The 19,704-nt window shown below is 44.3% G+C and overlaps 1 protein-coding gene across 7 annotated transcripts in view; it reads left to right on the top strand.

The window, feature by feature from the left end:
- The window catches only part of LOC132380489 (glutathione hydrolase 1 proenzyme-like), a 138,746-nt gene extending 131,387 nt beyond the window's left edge, over positions 1–7,359 (top strand). For 5 of the 7 annotated variants that reach the window (XM_059949334.1, XM_059949339.1, XM_059949337.1 and 2 more), the window contains 2 exons: positions 977–1,105; positions 2,093–7,355. In XM_059949334.1, coding sequence (XP_059805317.1) covers positions 977–1,105; positions 2,093–2,257 — 294 coding nt within the window. In that variant the 3' untranslated portion in view covers positions 2,258–7,355. Of the gene's footprint in view, positions 1–976; positions 1,106–2,092 lie in introns of all 7 variants that reach the window. The other 2 variants (XM_059949336.1, XM_059949335.1) reach the window with 2 other exon arrangements.
- Positions 7,360–19,704: the final 12,345 nt, after the last annotated feature.

The raw sequence follows: 19,704 nt of genomic DNA, 5'->3' as shown, positions 1-19,704 counted from the left end.
GACTTGACCTTTAACACCTTCATATTGGTCCTAATCCACAAGTGACAACTGGTAATTTATGGCACCTTGTTCTCAATCAGCAACCGGTTCGAATCACTGAGACCAGACACAGACCCCAACATTTACAAACTTTCATGTTGTATCCAACCAAAGAACGCCTCATAAGTAACTTCTTATTTGATCCCTAGTCCAGCAGATCACCTGTCTCGGCTTTAAAACACTGAAAGCCAAGGAACTTCCGCTCACAAAATGAAGAACATAGATCAGTTCCACAAAATGGCAGCCTCCATCTCCAAGCACATGACAAGAGCAAAGACAATTGATCTATTTCCACTGTACTTGACCCATTTGTGTTTGACGTTTTCTTCCATACTTTAACTCTGCCATGGCCGATATGTGGTTCTAATCATAGTGACAGTACCTCTGGGTCTGTACTCGCTGGAATTTAGAAGGATGAGGGGGGGATCTTATTGAAACCTTTTGAATGTGGAAAGGCCGAGACAGAGTAGATGTGGAAAGCATGTTTCCCACGGTGGGGGAGTCTAGGACAAGAGGGCACAGCCTCCGGATAGAGGGGCATCCATTTAAAACAGCAATGCGGAGACTTTTATTTAACCAGAGGGTGGAATTTATTACCACAGACAGCTGTGGAGGTCAGGTCATTTAGTGTACTTAAGGTAGAGCTTGATAGATTCTTGATTGGCATCAAAGGTTACGGGGAGAAGGCTGGGGAGTGGGGTTGAGGAGGGGGAAAAGGATCAGCCATGATTGAATGCTGGAGCAGGCTCGATGGGCCAAATGGCCTAATTCAGTTCTTATGGTCTTAACAAAGTTTTGAAAAGAAAACAGAAGGGTTGGTGTTCTGGAATGATAAGATATTGGAGTCATGAGGCTTTACATAAGAAGGACATTTATCTACATTGTCCTTAGCAGGGCCCATCCTCAACAACTGAACACTTGTCTTTTGTTTCCTTAGGCCATAATAAATGCCCTTTGGTTTGGTGATAATGCCTGTCAGGCTGTCAACAGACCGAGACTCCATCACCAACTGCTGCCAAACATCGTTCAGTTTGAGTCTGAGGAACTGGAACAAAACAAAGAAGAGGTTAGTAAAGTGATTGAAAATGCACCATTTTGAGCCATTAAGCTGTACCAAACATTCATCATCAGTGATTCTCCTTTTATTTCAAATGGTTGAAGTCTAAATAAAATAATTCTTGATAGTCAGTGTAGGAGTGCAGTTGGCACATCCCCATTAGTGACTACTAAATGTACCATCCTATGGAAGATGGTTCACCCAATGCGTACTCCATCTTATTGCCCCATAAACTTTGATTTCTGAAAATTACAGATGTTCTATACTGTTTTCTATAAATGTCCTTGCTACAGGATCATCATTAAATGCCTGTAACGTCACTGGTGCTTGGGGCATTAATGAAGGTCATCCACCTCTGTCTGTCCTTGGCCATCTTCTCTAATGTGTCCCAGGTCTTGTTCAGGGCTTCCTTCATCGTGTCAGTAGCTTGCTCTTGGTTTTCACTACTGTCCATCATGCAAATCCCAGGATACCATCACACACAGAAATAGGATTCTCCATTGCTGTTTCCGTAACATTTTTTTTCAATCAGCCAGGGTTGTCAGCCCTGCACTGAGCCCCCAAACCTGGAGGACCAGTGGGACACTCTTAGCCTGGCCTCTACCCTTTGACCTGTTTGGCATGGGGATCCTACCAAGAGTCAAAGCTCAAAGCCCTGACTCCAGCTAACATGGCTCGCTGGGTCACTGAGCCATGCATGGTTGTGGTCCTCTGGGAAATTTGTACAAAATACAAATAATCTATTAGCATGGTTACTTTAATTGGATTCTAAATGATGTGCTAAATGGTGAAACTGCTTAGTTCATCTTACTTCAGTTTTAACTATATCCTTGCTTTAAATTGTCCCTGTTTCTTTATTCCTTCCATTCCATCGATTGCCCAAGGTTTCATGCACCAGTCCCTGCTTGCTCACAGCTATAAAATTTATTCCTGGTCAAGTGAATCATTTCCGGTTGCCAATCACTTTCCGTTTTCTGATTTTGATCCTCCCTCCAGCTCCGTCAGTTTCGAGAGGAAATGGAGAATGAATTAAGGAAGAAAATGCACTCCACTGGTTTTGCTGATATGCCCTCAGTGGTGCAGGCCATCGTAAGAGAAGGGCGTGTTTGGCATGCCGTCTCGGATACCATGCGCAAAGGTGGTTGCCCTGCAGGATATTGAAGTGCTCAGAGGCCTTCTGCACCTCGTTGTGTGAATTATTGTAGAATATTTTGGTGGATATGAATAGGATATTTATCTGTGAATTATTACCACTGTGTGGCTCACTGAAGACCTTAACATTGTGAACCAAACCAAACCAAACCATTTTGTTGGAAGCTAGGAAGACCCATGTTGTGATGCACCCAGAAGGCTGTAAACTGCAGGACTACAAAGCTAGGGGGTAATTAGTCTCAACGAAGATTTCCAACCATCAGGAGACCAGTGTGCTCCGTTCAAGCTTTTCCAAACCAATCATTTACAATGATGCTCTCACATGTTCAGATGTCCTTGCTCCAATGGGAGCAAGAAGTTGGAAAATGAACTGTAAACTGCCTTTAACGAAGACCGTGCTAGCTACGGTACATTGCAGAGTGTGAACATATCATATTTAGATGAGGATATTTAGGGCTCAGGTTAAAGCTTATCAGGAAGGTGTGTGAAAATTTAAATGGTGTCAATGAGTGAGCTAAATTCTCGTAATATTTCTTCTTGAATATCTATGAGGGTAACAATGAGGGTTCTGTTGGTCTTACAATGAGGGTTCCGTTGAGTCTTCCATGAGGTCATTGAGAGTTACAGTGAGGGTAACAACGATGGTCCCGTTGAGGGTATCAATGGGGTTCCATTGATCCTTCAATTGGTCCAATGAGGGTTCCATTGAGGGTTACAAAGAGGGTTCCATTGGCCCATTGAGAGTGACAATGAGGGTTCGATAGGTCCTTCTGTTGAGGGTTCCATTAGTCCTTCCATTGGTCCATTTTACAATGAGGATTCCAATGGCCCTTCCATGGGTCCACTGAGGGTTATAATGAGGGTCCCATTGGTCTTTCCACTGGTCCTACTTACAATGAGGGTTCCATTAGTCCTTTAACAAAGACCATGCCAATGTAGGTTTTCACAAATAAAACGACACGAGACATTTTAAGTTTAAGAAAGAACCATAACAACACATGTCTTGAACTCCAAAACCTGAACACAAAGAACACTAAAAGTCCTTTATGTAATTCCCTCATCACGTCAGCCCAGCCTCTAAAGTGAACCCCCAACCCAACATCAGTGTTTGAGAGGTCTATACATTGCCACCAGTTACATTATCCTACACAAAATACAAAGTGCTGAATAAAAGATGAGATCACTTAGGGCTCAGAAAACCATGTGGAATTTAAGTCCAGATATTAATGTATGACCTAAATTCACTTAATATTTCTCCTTGAATATCTATGACTACTTACAATGAGGGGTCCATTGGTCTCCCATTTAGAAATAGCAGAAGTAGCCATTTGAACCCTCAAAGGGTTTCTGGACTTCTGATGCCTGGGTCCATTTCTTCACCACAGGACAAAGTAATGAATGTCACCAGTCTTTACGTGGCCAGGACATTTCATTCTTTACTTCCCCGAGTCGTTTAATCGATGCTCCTTGTTGCCAAGTGATCAGATTAATGAAGATGCTATTTTTGATTCCAAAGGCACAGTTGCGTGCGAATGAGCATAAAGATCTGATCAGAAGAATAATATTGTCAATTAAGATGGGCTGCCTCCATGAATAAGCATCACGGCAAAGTTCACCTGAATCTTTCACGCAAGTTATTCCTCTCTCTGCTGACACACGGAAGCAGAGATCCGTCAAAAGTGGTGGAATGCAACATTGGATGAGTATGACAGAAATTTCAGATTCATTTGTATTCTTGCTATTGAGCAGAAACTAATTCACTGGATTTCTCAAAGTATTTCCGAAGCTTTGACATTTGGGTCCATTTCAGCCCCAGCGTAAAGAACTGGCAGCAATGAGAGGTTTAATATTGCCCTTCAGCTTAGCCGCTCTTACGGTGCACCTGTCAGTATGAATGTTAACATTTCTCCTTTGAGCAGTTGACGGACAGCTGTCATAAGATAGCAGTTGTCCATCGTGTCCGACGATGACAGGGAACCTGTGCGGGAGAGTTTTTAAAGCGGAAAAGCCGTTGCACTGGGGCAGTTCCGCTCTCTCAATCTCAGACGTCCAAGTCCAGAGGTGCAAACAAGTGTCACAAACTGGGATCGTCCTTGGCTGCAGTGGATGACCGCGTACCTCGTCTGTACCTCATCATGCCCTTCGCTCTCCACGGAGTGTTGTAGTACCACCATCCTGGCCATTGGATCTCACTGTAGATCTCATCTGCCCAGCTGACTTTGCATGCTAGGACAGGCACGCCCCTACCTCACCAGGATATGAGGCCACCATCTACCCTCACCTGGTTTAGCCCTCCTGTTGATGCGCTGGGGTGTAGACACTGCTGCATGCAAACAGCTACTTGGGGCCGGGAATGTCCTTTCTTAGATATGAGAAGAAAAGCATCCAATGACATCATTGGGCCGGACTTCAACTGAAGCTTGGAAACAATTGAGAAATGTGTTTATCATTGTCACGTGTACCAGGTACAGTGAAAAATTTGGTTTTATCTGCCATGTGTACAGATCATCTTATCACATCAGTGTTTTGAGGTAGCATAAGGGAGAACAGTGCCAAAAATATCCGAAATAGAAGGTCCATTGAGTTTTAGTTGTACTGCGTGACAGAGAAAGCAAGAGTAGAGAACCTTGAGCCTTCCCAAAGTGGTTCTTCAGATCCTCCCAAACAACTTATTGCCTCCTGATGTCCTATTCTCACTTCAGTTAGGAGACAGATGAACCAAATGAAATGCAGAAGTTTGTCTTCTGGCTTTCAAAGATGGAAATAACATGATATTTGCCAATTGCTCTTGACTTGCACTCCATAACATCCCCTTTTAAAGTTGTTCTTTTGCTCCATAACAACTCCTTTTGCTGAACAGACGAATGTTTGCCAAACAACACAATGAAATAACTAAGACCGTATGACAGCTCCATTGGCATATAATTTTTCGGCCACTAAACAAGAAAAGTGCTTTTTCCATCAACAATGTGCATGCTCAGATTTGATTGAATCAAATGTTCTGTTATTCTGTGCTCAGATTTCTGCTCGACTGCAGTAGGTGTTGGCTATTAACAAAACACATCATTAAATTGCACAGATTGATATATGTTGTAATTGTGGCACACTGTAGTTTAGAAAGGTGGATAATGTCTCTTTGTCTACACATTAATTTATGTGCACTCAACAAACTGTTTAATCAATTTAGAATTAACAATTTTACTTATTCTTAATCCAGCATTCTGTTTTTTTTGTGACAGATATAGTTTCTAACATAGTGGAAATTAAAGATGTTTACAATTTAAAGAATTTCAAATAAAAAGTCAAAATATTAGAAATGCACAGCAAGTTGTTCAAGTTAATAATTTCTGACCTTAAAAGAAATCAACTTTTGACATCTTTCTCATTGTCTCTTTTAATTTTAAATTCTAGATCTTTAACATTTTTCCCCAAATATATTTTTCCCCAAATTTTTCCTTCTCGCGCAGTTTCAAGTTGAAAAGTTCAAAGTTCAAAAAGCTGAGGTGCAAAGGGTCTTGGGAATCCTCATGCAGGGTTCCCTAAAGGTTAATTTACAAGTTGAGTCTGCGGTGAGGAAGGCAAATGTGATGTTAGAATTCATTTCAAGAGGACTAGAATATAAAAGCAAGGATGTAATGCTCAGATTTTATAAGGCTTTTATAAGATTTTATAAATGAGGTTTCACTTGGAGTATTGTGATCAATTCTGAGACCCTTATCTAAGAAAAGATGTGTTGACGTTAGGGAAGGTTGAACAGCGGTTCACAAAAATGATTCTGGGATTGAAAGGCTTATCATAGGAGGAGCATTTGACGGCCGTGGGCCTGTACTCACTGGAATTCCGAAGAACGAGAGGTGTCCTCATGAAAACCTATCAAATGTTGAAAGGCCTCGATAGAGTGGATGTGGAGAGGATACTTCCTGTGGTGGGAGAGTCTAGGACCAGAGGACACAGCCTCAGAATAGAGATGAGGAGGAATTTCTTTAGCTAGAGAGTGGTGAATCTATGGGGTTCGTTACCACGGGCAGCTGTGGAGGCCAAGTCATATTTAAGACAGAGGTTGACAGATTCTTGAAGGGATACAGGGAGAAGGCAGGAGATGATGAATGAGAGAGAAAATGGATCAGCCATAATGAAATGGTGGTGGAGACTCGGCTGAATGGCCTGGGTCTGCTCCTGTATCTTACTGTCTTACAAATCGAACTTCCCTGGCAAAATGAATTTCAATGCAACTTGATGCCTGTAGTTATCAGACTTCTACCACGCAGCACTGCATTTGCAGAAATATTGATGGCAAAATCGCCAGTGCCTGACATCATCACTCTTTGAAAAGTTCCTCTGTGTTGTGGCAGTAACACAATAAGAGCAATTTGCCCATGTGGAGTAATGTCAATTCGTCCTCGCAGAGTAACGTCAATTCGTCCTTGCGGAATAACATCAATTCGTCCTTGCGGAGTAACGTCAATTTGTCTTTGCAGATTAACAGCAATTTGCCCGTGCAGAGTAACGTCAATTCGTCCTTGCGGAGTAACGTCAATTCGTCCTTGCGGAGTAACGTCAATTCGTCCTTGCAGATTAACAGCAATTTGCCCATGCAGAGTAACGTCAATTCGTCCTTGCAGATTAACAGCAATTTGCCCGTGCAGAATAACGTCAATTTGTCTTTGCAGATTAACAGCAATTTGCCCATGCAGAGTAACGTCAATTCGTCCTTGCAGATTAACAGCAATTTGCCTTCACAGAATTCACATCAATACCAAAACATTTGAGAAATGGAATAAAAATTTGCTTTACGAAACTTATATGTATAAAAAATAGAAATTCACAATGCATACAGATAATTAAACTAGATCACCAAGAACAATTGTTGATTTTGATTGGTGTTGATTTGCAGCAGGGACCACTTAATAGATTTGCTTTGAAAACAAATACAATAGGGTCTTTTCAGAGCCTCTCAGAAAGGAACATGGAGCTTAAAAAACTAGAGGGCTATGTGCTAGGGAAATTCTAGGCAGTTTCTAGAGTGGGTTACATGGTCAGCACAACATTGTGGGCTGAAAGGCCTGTAATCTGCTGTAGATTTCCACGTTCTATGTTCTAATTGACAAGGCAAACTCCTCTGTTAATACTTACTTATTTTGTAACTTAAATGAACTACCTTTTCTCTTCTGCCTACAATAAAATCTAAATTCCTTTGCCTTTAGATAGTGCATCCACAGGGTTATTATATTTAAGAGAAAATCTTCCTGTAAGAACACACCTTCACTTATCAAATACATACCATGGAAAATTGTGATACAGACTGTTTTGTGGGAATGAAAACCCTCCTGTATAGAGAAGTTGCTGTCACTATTCAATACAATCCTGAACTCAATGTGTTTATCAAGCAAGGGAGAGCCAATTGCCCTATACTTGGGGAAAGAATGCACACAAGTATTGTCTGCCAGGTCTGAAGAGACACAGTTTTTCCATTGATTTAAATGTAGGAGGACAGATGTGCATGTTCCAAAGACTTGACTGTTAATCTAAAAATATATTTTCAGTGCTTTAGACATTTTAAATTCTTTCCGAGATCCCTGTTCCAATCTTCATAGTGGTTCGTTAATGACCTGGCGTTTCAAATAATATGAAGGGTTTTAATATTTTTAAGTTTTCCAAGCTTTTGAAAGGTCAGAAACATTTCAGAACTATTTTGAAAAATCAAAATGTTGTTCAAAGGCTGTTTCTGAATCTGGCGAGGATTGAAACTACTATCAGACCTGATTTTAAGAACAGTTTATCTTGGCTCTTGTGCATGATATCCCAAAAGTTTGCAGGAAAGAATCCAATGCAACAGCTCTGTTTATTGTCTGCTGAGCCCTAAGTTTTGGCCAGTAAATATCCGATTATGCACCCAGGTACGACAACAGAAATCTAGTCAGAGGGAAATAGACACAAAAATATCACATTTATATAGCAACACACACAAAATGCTGGAGGAACTCAGCAGGTCGGGCAGCATCTATGGAAATGACTAAACAGTCAATGTTTCAGGCCGAGGTCCTTCTCCTTATACACACCTCCTTTCACAGCCTTGAACTAGCTCAAAGAGTCAGAGTCAGGTTTAATATTGCCGGCACATGTTGCGAAATTTGTAAACTTTATGCCAGCAAGACAATGAAATACAAGATAAATAAATATAGAGGAAAAAACTAAATTTAATGAAGTATAGCTATGTATGACCATTAAATAGTTAAGTTAAAATAACACAAAAATACAACTGCAGATGCTGTGGGTCAAAGAATACGTACACAATGCTGGAAGGACACCGCAGGTCAGGCAAGACCCGAGGAAGGATCCTGATGAAGGATCTCGGCCTGAAACGTTGGCTACTCTTCTCTCTCGGATCCTGCCTGACCTGCTGAGTCTTTCCAGCATTGTGTACGTATTCTCTAAGTTAAAATAAGTAATGCAAAAAGAACAGAAATAAAAAGTAAAAACACAAAATGCTGGCAGAACTCAGCAAGCCAGACAACATCTATGGGAGGAGGTGGTGACGACGTTTCAGGCCGAAACCCTTTGTCAGGAGTGAAGTAACATGGGATGGTCGAGGGGGAATAAGAAGTGGGGGGAGGGATAAAGTAGAGAGCTCCCATCCCTCCCCACGGACCTCCCTCTGGGCACTCATCCCTGCAAACGGAGGAAGTTCTACACCTGCCCCCACACTTCTTCCCTCACCACCATCCCAGGCCCCAGACAGTCCTTTCAGGTGAGGCACCACTTCACCTGCGAGTCAACTGGGGTGATATACCGTATCCGGTGCTCCCGATGTGGCCATTTATACATTGGGGAGACCCGCCACAGACTGGGAGACCGTTTCACCGAACGCCAGCGCTCAGTCCTCCAGCAGTGGCAGGATCTCCCTGTGGCCACACACTTCAATTCCACAGACCACTCCCACTCCGACATGTCTGTCCATGGCCTCCTCTACCGTCAAGGTGAGGCCACACGCTGGTCGATGGAGCAATACCTTATCTCCCGCCTAGGTAGCCTCCTACCTGCCGGCATGAACATTCAACTCATAGACCTCCGTTGATACCCCTGCAACCCCCCCCCCTTACCCCCATCCCTATCTATTATTTCAGTCCGGTTCTCCTTCTCTCTTCCCCCCCCTCACTATAATCTCCCCCCAGCCCTACCTTTCTTTCTCTTTTATTTCCCATAACTCTCCACCTTTCCCCTAACCCATTTCCCTTCAGCCTATCACTTCCCAGCTCTCTACTTTATCCCTCCCCCCACTTCTTATCCCCTCCCTCGACCATCCCATGTTACTTCACTCCTGACAAAGGGTTTCGGCCCGAAACACCGTCACTACCTCCTCCCATAGATGCTGTCTGGCCTGCTGAGTTCTGCCAGCATTTTGTGTTTTTTATTTATTTCCAGCGTCTGCAGATTCACTCGTGCTGCCTAGAAATAAAAGGTAGTGAGGTAGTGCTCACGGCTTCAATGTCCAATTAGAAATCAGATGACAGAGGGGAAGAAACTGGTCCTGAATCACTGAGTGTGTGCCTTCAGGCTCCTGTACCTCCTCCCTGATGGCAGAGGGGGAGAAGCTTTCCTGAATCACTGAGTGTGTGTCTTCAGGCTCCCGTACCTCCTCCCTGATGGCAGAGGGGAAGAAACTGTTCTTGAATCGTTGAGTGTGTGCCTTCAGGCTCCTGTACCTCCTCCCTAATGGCAGAGGGGAAGAAGCTGTTCCTGAATCACTGAGTGTGTGTCTTCAGGCTCCTGTACCTCCTCCCTGATGGCAGAGGTGGAGAAGCTTCCTGAATCGCTGAGTGTGTGCCTTCAGGCTCCTGTACCTCCTCCCTGACAGTAGCAATGGGAAGGGGGCATGTCCTGGGTGGCGGGGGTCCTCAACAATGAACGCGGTCTTTCTAAGGCGCCGCTCCTCGAAGGTGTCTTGGGTACATCTTGGGGACAGAGCTGACTAGCTTTACTAGTTTCTGCAGCTTATTTCAATCCTGTGCTTTAGCCCCAGCCTTTTCCTGCACCAGACGGTGATGCAGCCAGTCAGAATGCTCCCCATGGTACATCAGTAGATGTTCTCGAGGTTTGTACTTGACAAACCAAATCTCTAACTGCGAGGTGCAGTCACAGTTGGAAGGCGAGGACTCGCTGCAGACAATTTGCGCACTGAAAGATGTTAAGCTCAGTGGCCACTTGATATTTGTTGAGCTTTATCAAAGTAAGATGGATAGCAGAACAGGTGGAAAGACCAATATAGTCTGGTCAGGAACCGCTTATAAGGCACATTGATTCCCTGCTCTCTGCTGAGCGTATTATTGGGGGAAAAGCAGTTGGAGAGAGATTGAAAAGGAGTTTGAAGCCATTCGATTCCAGAAGTGGCCTTTACAAAAATTGTACATTAAATAAAAATCAGTGAAGAGGCAGTAATTTTGATAGCAACACACACAAAATGCTGGAGGATCTCAGCAGGTCAGGCAACATCTATGGAAATAAATAAACAGTTGACATTTCAGGCCAAGACCCTTCTTCAGGATTTCAGTATTTTTGATATTCTACTTCATTAATTCGAAGTATGTTTTCTTATCTTTATACTGTTACGTACCACGTAACTGGGTTTACAGACCAGCAGAAATAGAAGAATCCTTTGGAGTCTGGTGGTACCAAAACTAAAGGTGGTTATTAGTAAAACTACACAATACAGTATCGAAAATGCAAATATACATATAAAACAGGTTATCGATAATAAACATAGAAGTGTAGGAATAATAATCATCAATAATAAACAGGCTCTATCAATGTCTAGGGGTAAATGAATTGTCATAAGAGAATATAGAGTTCAGTCCAGTTCTTGTGTGCTGAGGTAGTTGTGGTTGCTGTATTGTAATTTGTTGGCGAGAGAGAGAGAGAGCGAGCGAGATGTAACGGCTGCAGCAGGCAAACCTTCCGTTGTCTTCTTATTCCGTCGTACCATTGTGGTCATTCGGTTATGACCCCTCCGTCCTCGGCTAGACCGTCCTTCTGTGGCGGACTCGTCACTCTGGCGTGGGTGGACACACACACAAGTCCCCACCGGTCCTGCCGTTACACTGTGAGCTTTATTGACCAATCTCCTCATTCGGTCCTCGAAGCCCCCACCTTCCAGTGGATGCACAACACTCGGTCAGTGTCCACTGGTGTGTCTGAGGGGTGTCTCCCCACACCTGTCTTTTATCCCTGCTGACAGGGTATCAGCCATCCATCAACTCAAAATGACCATGTCCATCAAATCAGGCCACTCCTGCTGTCTCCTCAGGAATGTTAACGAGCAAAGTAACATTCTTGAGGCAAAAGGTAAACAATCCAGGAAGAAGCCATAATACATAATACATAATACTGTGTGTGCGTCTCTCTCTCTCTTATCTGTAGCAGATGTCCCTGCCTCTGTGCTTCATCTCTCTCTCTCTCATTAGCAGCATAGCAACAGCAATGGAGGGGGGGGGGGAGATGGTTAACTCTGCATCCCATTTCCATCAGGTCCATTCAGGACTCATAACAATACAACCTTGAGGTCCATCTCCTTACAGGCAGCCACCAAGCAAAGAACCTTAATAGAACCCATTAAAAACAAAAAGACAAAAACAAAAACCCTTGATGTGCAAAAAAAGGGGGAAAATAAACAAATTGTGCTAACAATAAAAGCAAGCAGACAGCGTTCAGGCCTGCAGTTTGCAATGCCAGGCGTCACTGCAGACGATCCAGAACCCACCAGTTGCAGGCTACAGCCTCAGTCCAGCCCAGAGATGAGCAAATCCCAGTGAGACGAATCGGCCCGTCTCGCACCTACGAGCCTGACACCCCAACCATTTAAGCGCTTAAGTCGTCTGAACCTCGGGTCATTCCTCGCTCACGGCTTCAGGCTGTGCCGCCATGATTGAGCCAGAACCTGACCTTTCCGATTCGGCTCGGCTCTTAACCCCTCACCTCCGCCGCATCGAATTGCCTCCAAGTCCACCCCAGCAACTCCAGCCGGGACGTGCTGCAATGGCCCCGCCCGAGCGAGACTCCGTCCACACTGCAAAACTGCCGGACCGGACAGGCGTCTCAGCTCAACTCCAACAGGGAAACCACAGGCCGCCATCTGCAGTGATCATTTACCAAAGAAGGTGTGAATAACAAAGTATTTAGTTGCTTTCATTGGCCACCAGAAAGTAGTCACTTAAACCAGCAAGTGAGGCCTAGCGACAAAAGGCGATATTGATTGTGAAATGTCAGGTCATTTGCTTACATGTATTTGCTTTGTTGGAATAACATAAATATCAGTAAAGTGTCCATACATTTGTCTTAATGTGTGTAGGAATCTTTATGTCACTACTGTGTTTGGACAAGTGGCAAATTGTACTTTCAGCCCTCTTATACTCTTCTAGTTGTAAATTTGCTAGGTGGTGCCAGAAACTACCTAGACCATATTTCTGTTGCGCCCTTCATTTAGAAACATAGAAACATAGAAAATAGGTACAGGAATACGCCATTCGGCCCTTTGAGCCTTCACCACCATTCAGTATGTTCATGGCTGATCATCCAACTCAAAACCCTGTACCTGCATTCTCTCCATACCCCCGATCCCTTTAGCCACAAGGGCCATATCTAACTTCCTCTTAAATATAGCCAATGAACCGGTCTCAACTGTTTCCTGTGGCGGAGAATTCCACAGATTCACCACTCTCTGTGTGAAGAAGTTTTTCCTCAGCCTTGGGCCAGCAGATCAGGGTTCAGTGAAGCCAAGACTTGAACCTGCGGCTACATAGGAACCAAAATAGCTTCTGGTAAGGTGGAGTCGCATTCAATCGCAGCGGCTTCTATAGGGTCAACCAAAGGTGTTATTGTCCTTTTAAAATGTATTTGTTACAATTGCAAGACCCTGCTGGACATTAAAAACTTAAAGTACTACAGGTCTTCCCTATCAGCGAATTTCCTCTGCATGCTCTCTACAGCATCCTTCCTGTTGTGAGGTGACCAGAACTGAGCACAGTACTCCAAGTGGGGGCTGACCAGGGTTCTATATAGCTGCAACATTACCTCTCGGCTCTTAAACTCAATCCCACGGTTGATGAAGACCAACACACCATACACCTTCTCAACAACACTATCAACTTTAAGTTTAAGTTTAACTTTAACTTTAACTTTAAGACCAGCTTTAAGTCTCCTATGGACACAGACCCCAAGATCCCGCTGATCCTCCACATGGCCAAGAGTCTTACCATTAATATTATATTCTGTCTTCAAGACACATTTCATGGTTGTATATAGTAATAAATGTACTTCGAACTTTGAACTTCAGTACTTACAGAAGTTCTCTGGAGCATCGGAGGCTGACGGGAGACATGATAGAAGTTTATGAAATGAGGAACAGATAGATAACCAATGTCGTTATTCCCATCAACACGCACACAGTGCTGGAGGAACTCAGCAGGCCGGGCAGCATCTATGGAAAAGAGTGAACAGCCTATGTTTCAGGCCTTCTGAAGGGTCTTGGCCCAAAACATCAACTGTACTCCTTTCCGTAGATGCTGCCTGTCCTGCTGAGTTCCTCCAGCATTTTGTGTGTGTTGCTCGGATTTCCAGCATCTGCAGATTTTCTCTTGATTGTCATCATTCCCGTGGCAGACATGTGTAATACTAGAGGCCGTATATTTAAGATGCGAAGGTGAAACTTCTTTTACACAGAGAGAGGTGAGTGACTTGTGCTGGCGCGTGGCCTAGTGGATAAGGCATCGGTCTAGTGATCTGAAGGTCACTGGTTCGAGCCTCAGCTGAGGCAACGTGTTGTGTCCTTGAGCAAGGCACTTAACTACACATTGCTCTGCGACGACACCGGTGCCAAGCTGCTTGGGTCCTAGTGCCCTTCCCTTGGACAACATCGGTGGCGTGGAGAGGGGAAGGCCTGCAGCTTGGGCAACTGCCGGTCTCCCATACAACCCTGCCCAGGCCTGCACCCTGGAAACCTTCCAAGGTGCAAATCCATGGTCTTTCGAGACTAACAGATGCCTATCATTATGGTGGAGTGTGACATTTAAGAGATCCAAGGATTTAAGGGGTATTTAAGAGGTCCAAGGATAGAGGGAAAAGGAAATTGAGTAGACAGAAGGGACTAGTATTAATAGCTTGGCTCATTATTGTGGGCTGAAGGGCCTATTCCTCATGGTACTGATCTATCCTCCATGTTCATAGGATACATGTAGACCTGATGTTTCCTTTTCCAGCAACGGCATTCTCTTGTGTCTTCATTTTGGTGTTTCAGCTGACTGGTCTGACTATAATTAAGGTCATGATTCTATAAAGGTACAGCGATTTGTATCTTTTATAGAAGCCGACCCCCCATCCCCATCTCCGGTACTAGGCAGACCAGTCAGCTGAAATACAAGGTGCAATGACTTGGGACAGAAATGAGAAGAATGAAATAAACATGAGGAAGCCTGGAGACACTGGGAAACCCAATGCCACACACACACAGCCTCAGAGTAGAGGGGTGTTCTTGTAGAAAGGAGATGAGGAGGGATTTTCTTAGCCAAAGAGTGGTGAGTCTGTGGAATTCTTTGCAGCTGTGGAGGCCAAGTCTGTATGTATGTTTAAGACAGAGGTCCTTGATGGGTCAGGGCGTGAAGGGATACAGGGAAAACGCCGCAGATTGGGGCTGCGAGGGAAAATGGATCGGCCATGATGAAATGGCGGAGCAGACTCGATGGGCCAAATGGCCTAATTCTGCTTCTGTACCTTATGCTCTGATACACAGCAGAATACAACAGGTCAGGCAGCATCTATGGAAATTAATAAACAGTCAATGTTTTGGGCCAAGACCCTTCAGGAAATAAGAAGAAAATTCCTCTCCCCCCCTCCCCCCCCCCCCCAGAGAGCTGTGGATCTTCATGGAAACTGCGGAGTTATTAAGTATATAAAGGACAAGAGGTTAATGAATTTTTAGTTATGAGGAATACTGAGGAATGTGGTGGAGTTCATGTGACATGAAGGTAAAAGGCCAGCCATGAACTCACTCTCGGCAGTCCAGAGGGGTGAATAGTCACTGCTCTACTCTCTTTACACCCACGGTTGTGTAGCTGGGCACAGTTCAAATGCCTTCTATAAATCTGCCAAGGACACAACTTTATAGGCACCCGTTAGTCTCGTGAGACCATGGATTTGTGCCTTGGAAGGTTTCCAGGGCGCAGGCCTGGGCAGGGTTGTATGGGAGACTGGCAGTTGCCCAAGCTGCAGGCCTTCCCCTCTCCACGCCACCGATGTTGTCCAAGGACCCAAGCAGCTTGGCACCGGTGTCATCGCAGAGCAATGTGTGGTTAAGTGCCTTGCTCAAGGACACAACACGCTGCCTCAGCTGAGGCTCGAACCAGTGACCTTCAGATCACTAGACCGATGCCTTATCCACTAGGTCACGCGCCAACACTAAGGACACAACTATTGTTTGCAGAATTTCAGATGGTGACGAGGAGGTGTACAGGAGTGAGTTAGATCAGCTGGTTGAGTGGTGCCTCAGCAACAACCTCGCTCTCAGCGGCAGTAAGACCAAGGAATTGATTGTGGACTTCAGGAAGGGGAAGTCGAGGGAACACACACCAGTCCTCATCGAGGGATCAGCAGTGGAAACAGTGAGCAGTTTCAAGTTCCTGGGTGTCAATATCTCTGGGGATCTATCCTGGGCCCAGCATGTCGATGCCATTGCAAAGAAGGCACGACAGTGGCTATTTTCCATTTGGAGTTTGAAGAAATTTGGTGGGTCACCAAAGATAGTCACACAACAACACACACAAAATGCTGGTGGAACACAGCGGGCCAGGCAGCACCGATAGGGAGAAGCGCTGTCGACGTTTCGGGCCGAGACCCTTTGTCAGGACGAAGATATTCACAAATTGCTTCAACAGTGGAGATCATTCTATCCAGTTGCATCACCACCTGGTACAGGGAAGCCACTGCACAAGATTGGAAAAAGTTGCAGAAAGTTGTAAATTCTGCCAGCTCCATCATGGGAGCCTCCCCAGCATCCAGGACACTGTCAAAAGGCAATGCTTCTAGAAGGCAACATTCATCCTTAAGGACCCCCATCAGCCAGGACCTGCCCCCTTCTCATTACTGCCACCAAGAAGGAAGCAGGTACAGAAGCCCGAAGACACATATTCAATGTTTCAGGAACAGGTTCTTCCCCTCCGCTATCATTTTTCTGAGTGGACAATGAACCCGTGAACTCTAACTCACTGTTTTCTCCCTCTCTTTTTTCACTACTAATTGAATTTAAATTTTTTTTTCCTTTTCAAATCTTTTTATTATTATTATTATGATTCAAAAATAGTACAAGTACATCGAAGTAGCAACACTTACAATGCCTCAAAAATGAAATTGTCTTAAGGATTGAAAATTTTTGTGAATTACAAAAAAACCCTACTAAGCAAGAAAAGTGAGGGGAAAAAAAGAAACCCATTGGGGGTACAACCCCGGAGCCGTGCGTCACACAGAAAGCTGCTAAAAATAAACATCAAACCGCCAGCACGAAGAAAAGATATATCAAAAAAAAATTTACATTTAGATCGTGGAGGAAATCTATCAATTAACTGAAATGATAATAACGAGCAAACGAGCCCAGTCTCTTCTCAAAATCAAATAAAGGTTCAAAGGTTCGACTTCTAATTTTCTCCAAGCTAAGACACAGCATCACTTGAGAGAACCATTGTGACAAAGTAGGAGCTGATATCTCCTTCCATTTCAACAAGATGGCCCTCCTAGCTACCAATGTAACAAACGCAATAACATGTTGGTCAGTTGAATTTAATTTTTATTTATACCTCTCATTGTAATTTATGGTTTTTATCAATGCACTGCCTGCCGCAAGACAACAAAATTCACGAGACGTGCCAGTGATATTAAACCTGATTCTGGCTTACTCCTGTTCCATTTCATGTATCCTGAACGTTAACAGGTCTTCTCTGAAAACTCAGTCAGAACATCCTGTCCTTTTACAAGATTTAGCGCACGCAGCGGTATTGTTTTAATATTTCATGTAAATCCAATCCCTTTGGCAATTCTGCTTTCCTTGACTGTCTGGTGCAGCCCACAAGCAGCTCTCCAACATCTGAGTGAGATCTGCTGTCACATTTCACCGAGAGGAAGGTCTCCCTTCCTCATTACTCATCTTTACAGTCTGCAGTCTTGTGGAAAATGTTTGATCACAGCAAAGGTCCTGGGAGGATTTTCGAATAATCGGGAACAAAGATTGATGAAGAAAACTGTGCAGGTGCTCCCTTCAGAAACAGAAATGGTTCTGTGGCCCACAGCTTTACATTGAAGGCATTGTCATTCAGGAGGCATGGCCAGAGACAGGGTGAGAAAACATTTATTTTTCTTAAATCATCGACGGCTGCACATTTCAAATAGTTTCCTAACAAAGGTAACCACTAATTATTGTTAGGCGATGACTGTGATGGCATAGTCTCGCAAGACCATGGATCTGCGCCTGGAATTCCTCTCCAGGGTGCAGGCCTGGGCAAGGTTGAATGGAAGACGGGCAGTTGCCCACGCAGCAAGTCTCCCCTCTCCACGCCACCGATGTTGTCCAAGGGAAGGGCAAGGGCCGATACAGCTTGGCACCAGTGACGTTGCAGGAGTTGCCAGAACGAGATTGAAGGTAACGTCGGACTGTCCTCAGGGACTCCCGCTCTGGATTTCTCCTCAGGGTTTACTCCCGAAGCCTTCCCCATGAGTGGGTATGGCCACAAGGCAGCGGAGGTTTGAGGTCAGAGTTTTCCCTCTCTTAGATGGACTGACGAGCTCTATCTGCCCAATATTTATCAATTAATATAAGTGTAGTTGTTTCAAGACTAGTGCTTTGCTGTGTAAAGAAATATAATGTTTTACAACCTAATTAAATCCCAAAGCTTTTTAAAGTATTTTTAACTCATTTACGGGACGTGGGTGTCGCCAGCTAAGCCAGCATTTATTGCCCATCCCTAGTTGCCCTTGAGAAGGTGGAGATGAGCTGCCTTCTGGAACCGCTGCAGGCCCTGAGGTGTAGGCACACCCACGGGGCTGTTAGGGAGGGAATTCCATGATCTTGACCCAGCAATGATGAATAAATATGTTTCCAAGTCAGGATGGTGAGTGACTTGGAGGGGGATTTCCAAGTGGTGGTGTCCCCTGGTATCTGCTGTTCTCGTCCTTCTAGATGGTGGTGGTCGTGGGCCTGGAAGGTGCTGCCCTGGGAACTTTGGTGTGTTGTTGTAGTGTATCTTGTAGACAGTACACACTACTGCAATTGTTCGTATATTTGTTGCTATAATGTTGGGGAACGTATACTCAGGAAACACCCATAACCAGTGAAGTGAGTGTAACAAATTAAACTTGTTTTTAAATGTAATGCTCATTGAGGACCTCCAACTCCACCTTCAAGGATTCTCCGCCATCCACGCCAGGCTCTTTTCTTACTCCTGCCATCGTAGGAGCCTCAGGTCCCTCACTACCAGTTTCAGGAACAGTTATTACCCTTCAGCCATCAGGCTCCTGAACCAGTGAGGATAACTTCACTCGCCTCAACACGGAACTGATTCCACAACCCATGGACTCGCTTCCAGGACTCTACAACTCATGTTCTCAGCATTATTTTTTTTATTATTATTATTATGTGGTTTGCACATTTTGTCTGCTTTTGATTGTTGGTCAGTCTTTGTTTGTCTGTAGTTTTTCATTGATTCTATTGTACTTAGAATCATAGAAAATTACAGCACAGAGTCAGGCCCTTTGGCCCATGCTGAACCATTTAGACTGGCAACTCCTTTGTTCTACTGCAAATGCCCACAGGAAAATGAATCTCAGGATAGCATATAGTGACATGTACATACTTTTTACTTTTAACTTTTAACTTTGAGTTCATATTTTGCAGAAATGTGGGTTTAACTTACTGTTCCACTGCTCGCTGTCTTTGTTTACTTGGGGGGCACCCAAGGGCTTGATTGACATCACCTCCGAAAGACAGCACCCCAACTTTACTGACGCCAGCAGTGCCAGTTTGGCTTACGGGATCAACTCTCTAGAGTGGGGCTTGAACCAGCCAATCATCTGGCTCAGAACTAGGACTGTTACCAAACAAGCCAAGCCCAATTTGATCAATTTTGTATCATCTGAACTCAATTGAACCATTTAATCTGTAACTCTGTAACTCTGTAACTCTCTGGGAATAAACAACCAAGTTTTCCCGTGCTTCACATTTTGCAACAAATTGCTTTGGGGCTTTGTAAATACATCATTACTGAAACTGCTTAAAGCTTCATTATAAATTACAGTGAAATGTCCAGTTGAATTGTGCAGTGTTGTTGCGGGAACGAAGTCACTGGAGAAATACGGCTGGTAAACATGGAATAGCTTCTTGATTCCAAAGCAGGCATCGTATTGAGACCCCCTTCAGGGGAAAAGGG

This window comes from Hypanus sabinus, chromosome 24, assembly GCF_030144855.1.
Source record: "Hypanus sabinus isolate sHypSab1 chromosome 24, sHypSab1.hap1, whole genome shotgun sequence".
Classification (NCBI taxonomy): domain Eukaryota; kingdom Metazoa; phylum Chordata; class Chondrichthyes; order Myliobatiformes; family Dasyatidae; genus Hypanus; species Hypanus sabinus.
The sequence above is the reverse complement of the archived record's forward strand: the minus strand, read 5'-3'. Positions and strand labels throughout refer to the sequence as shown.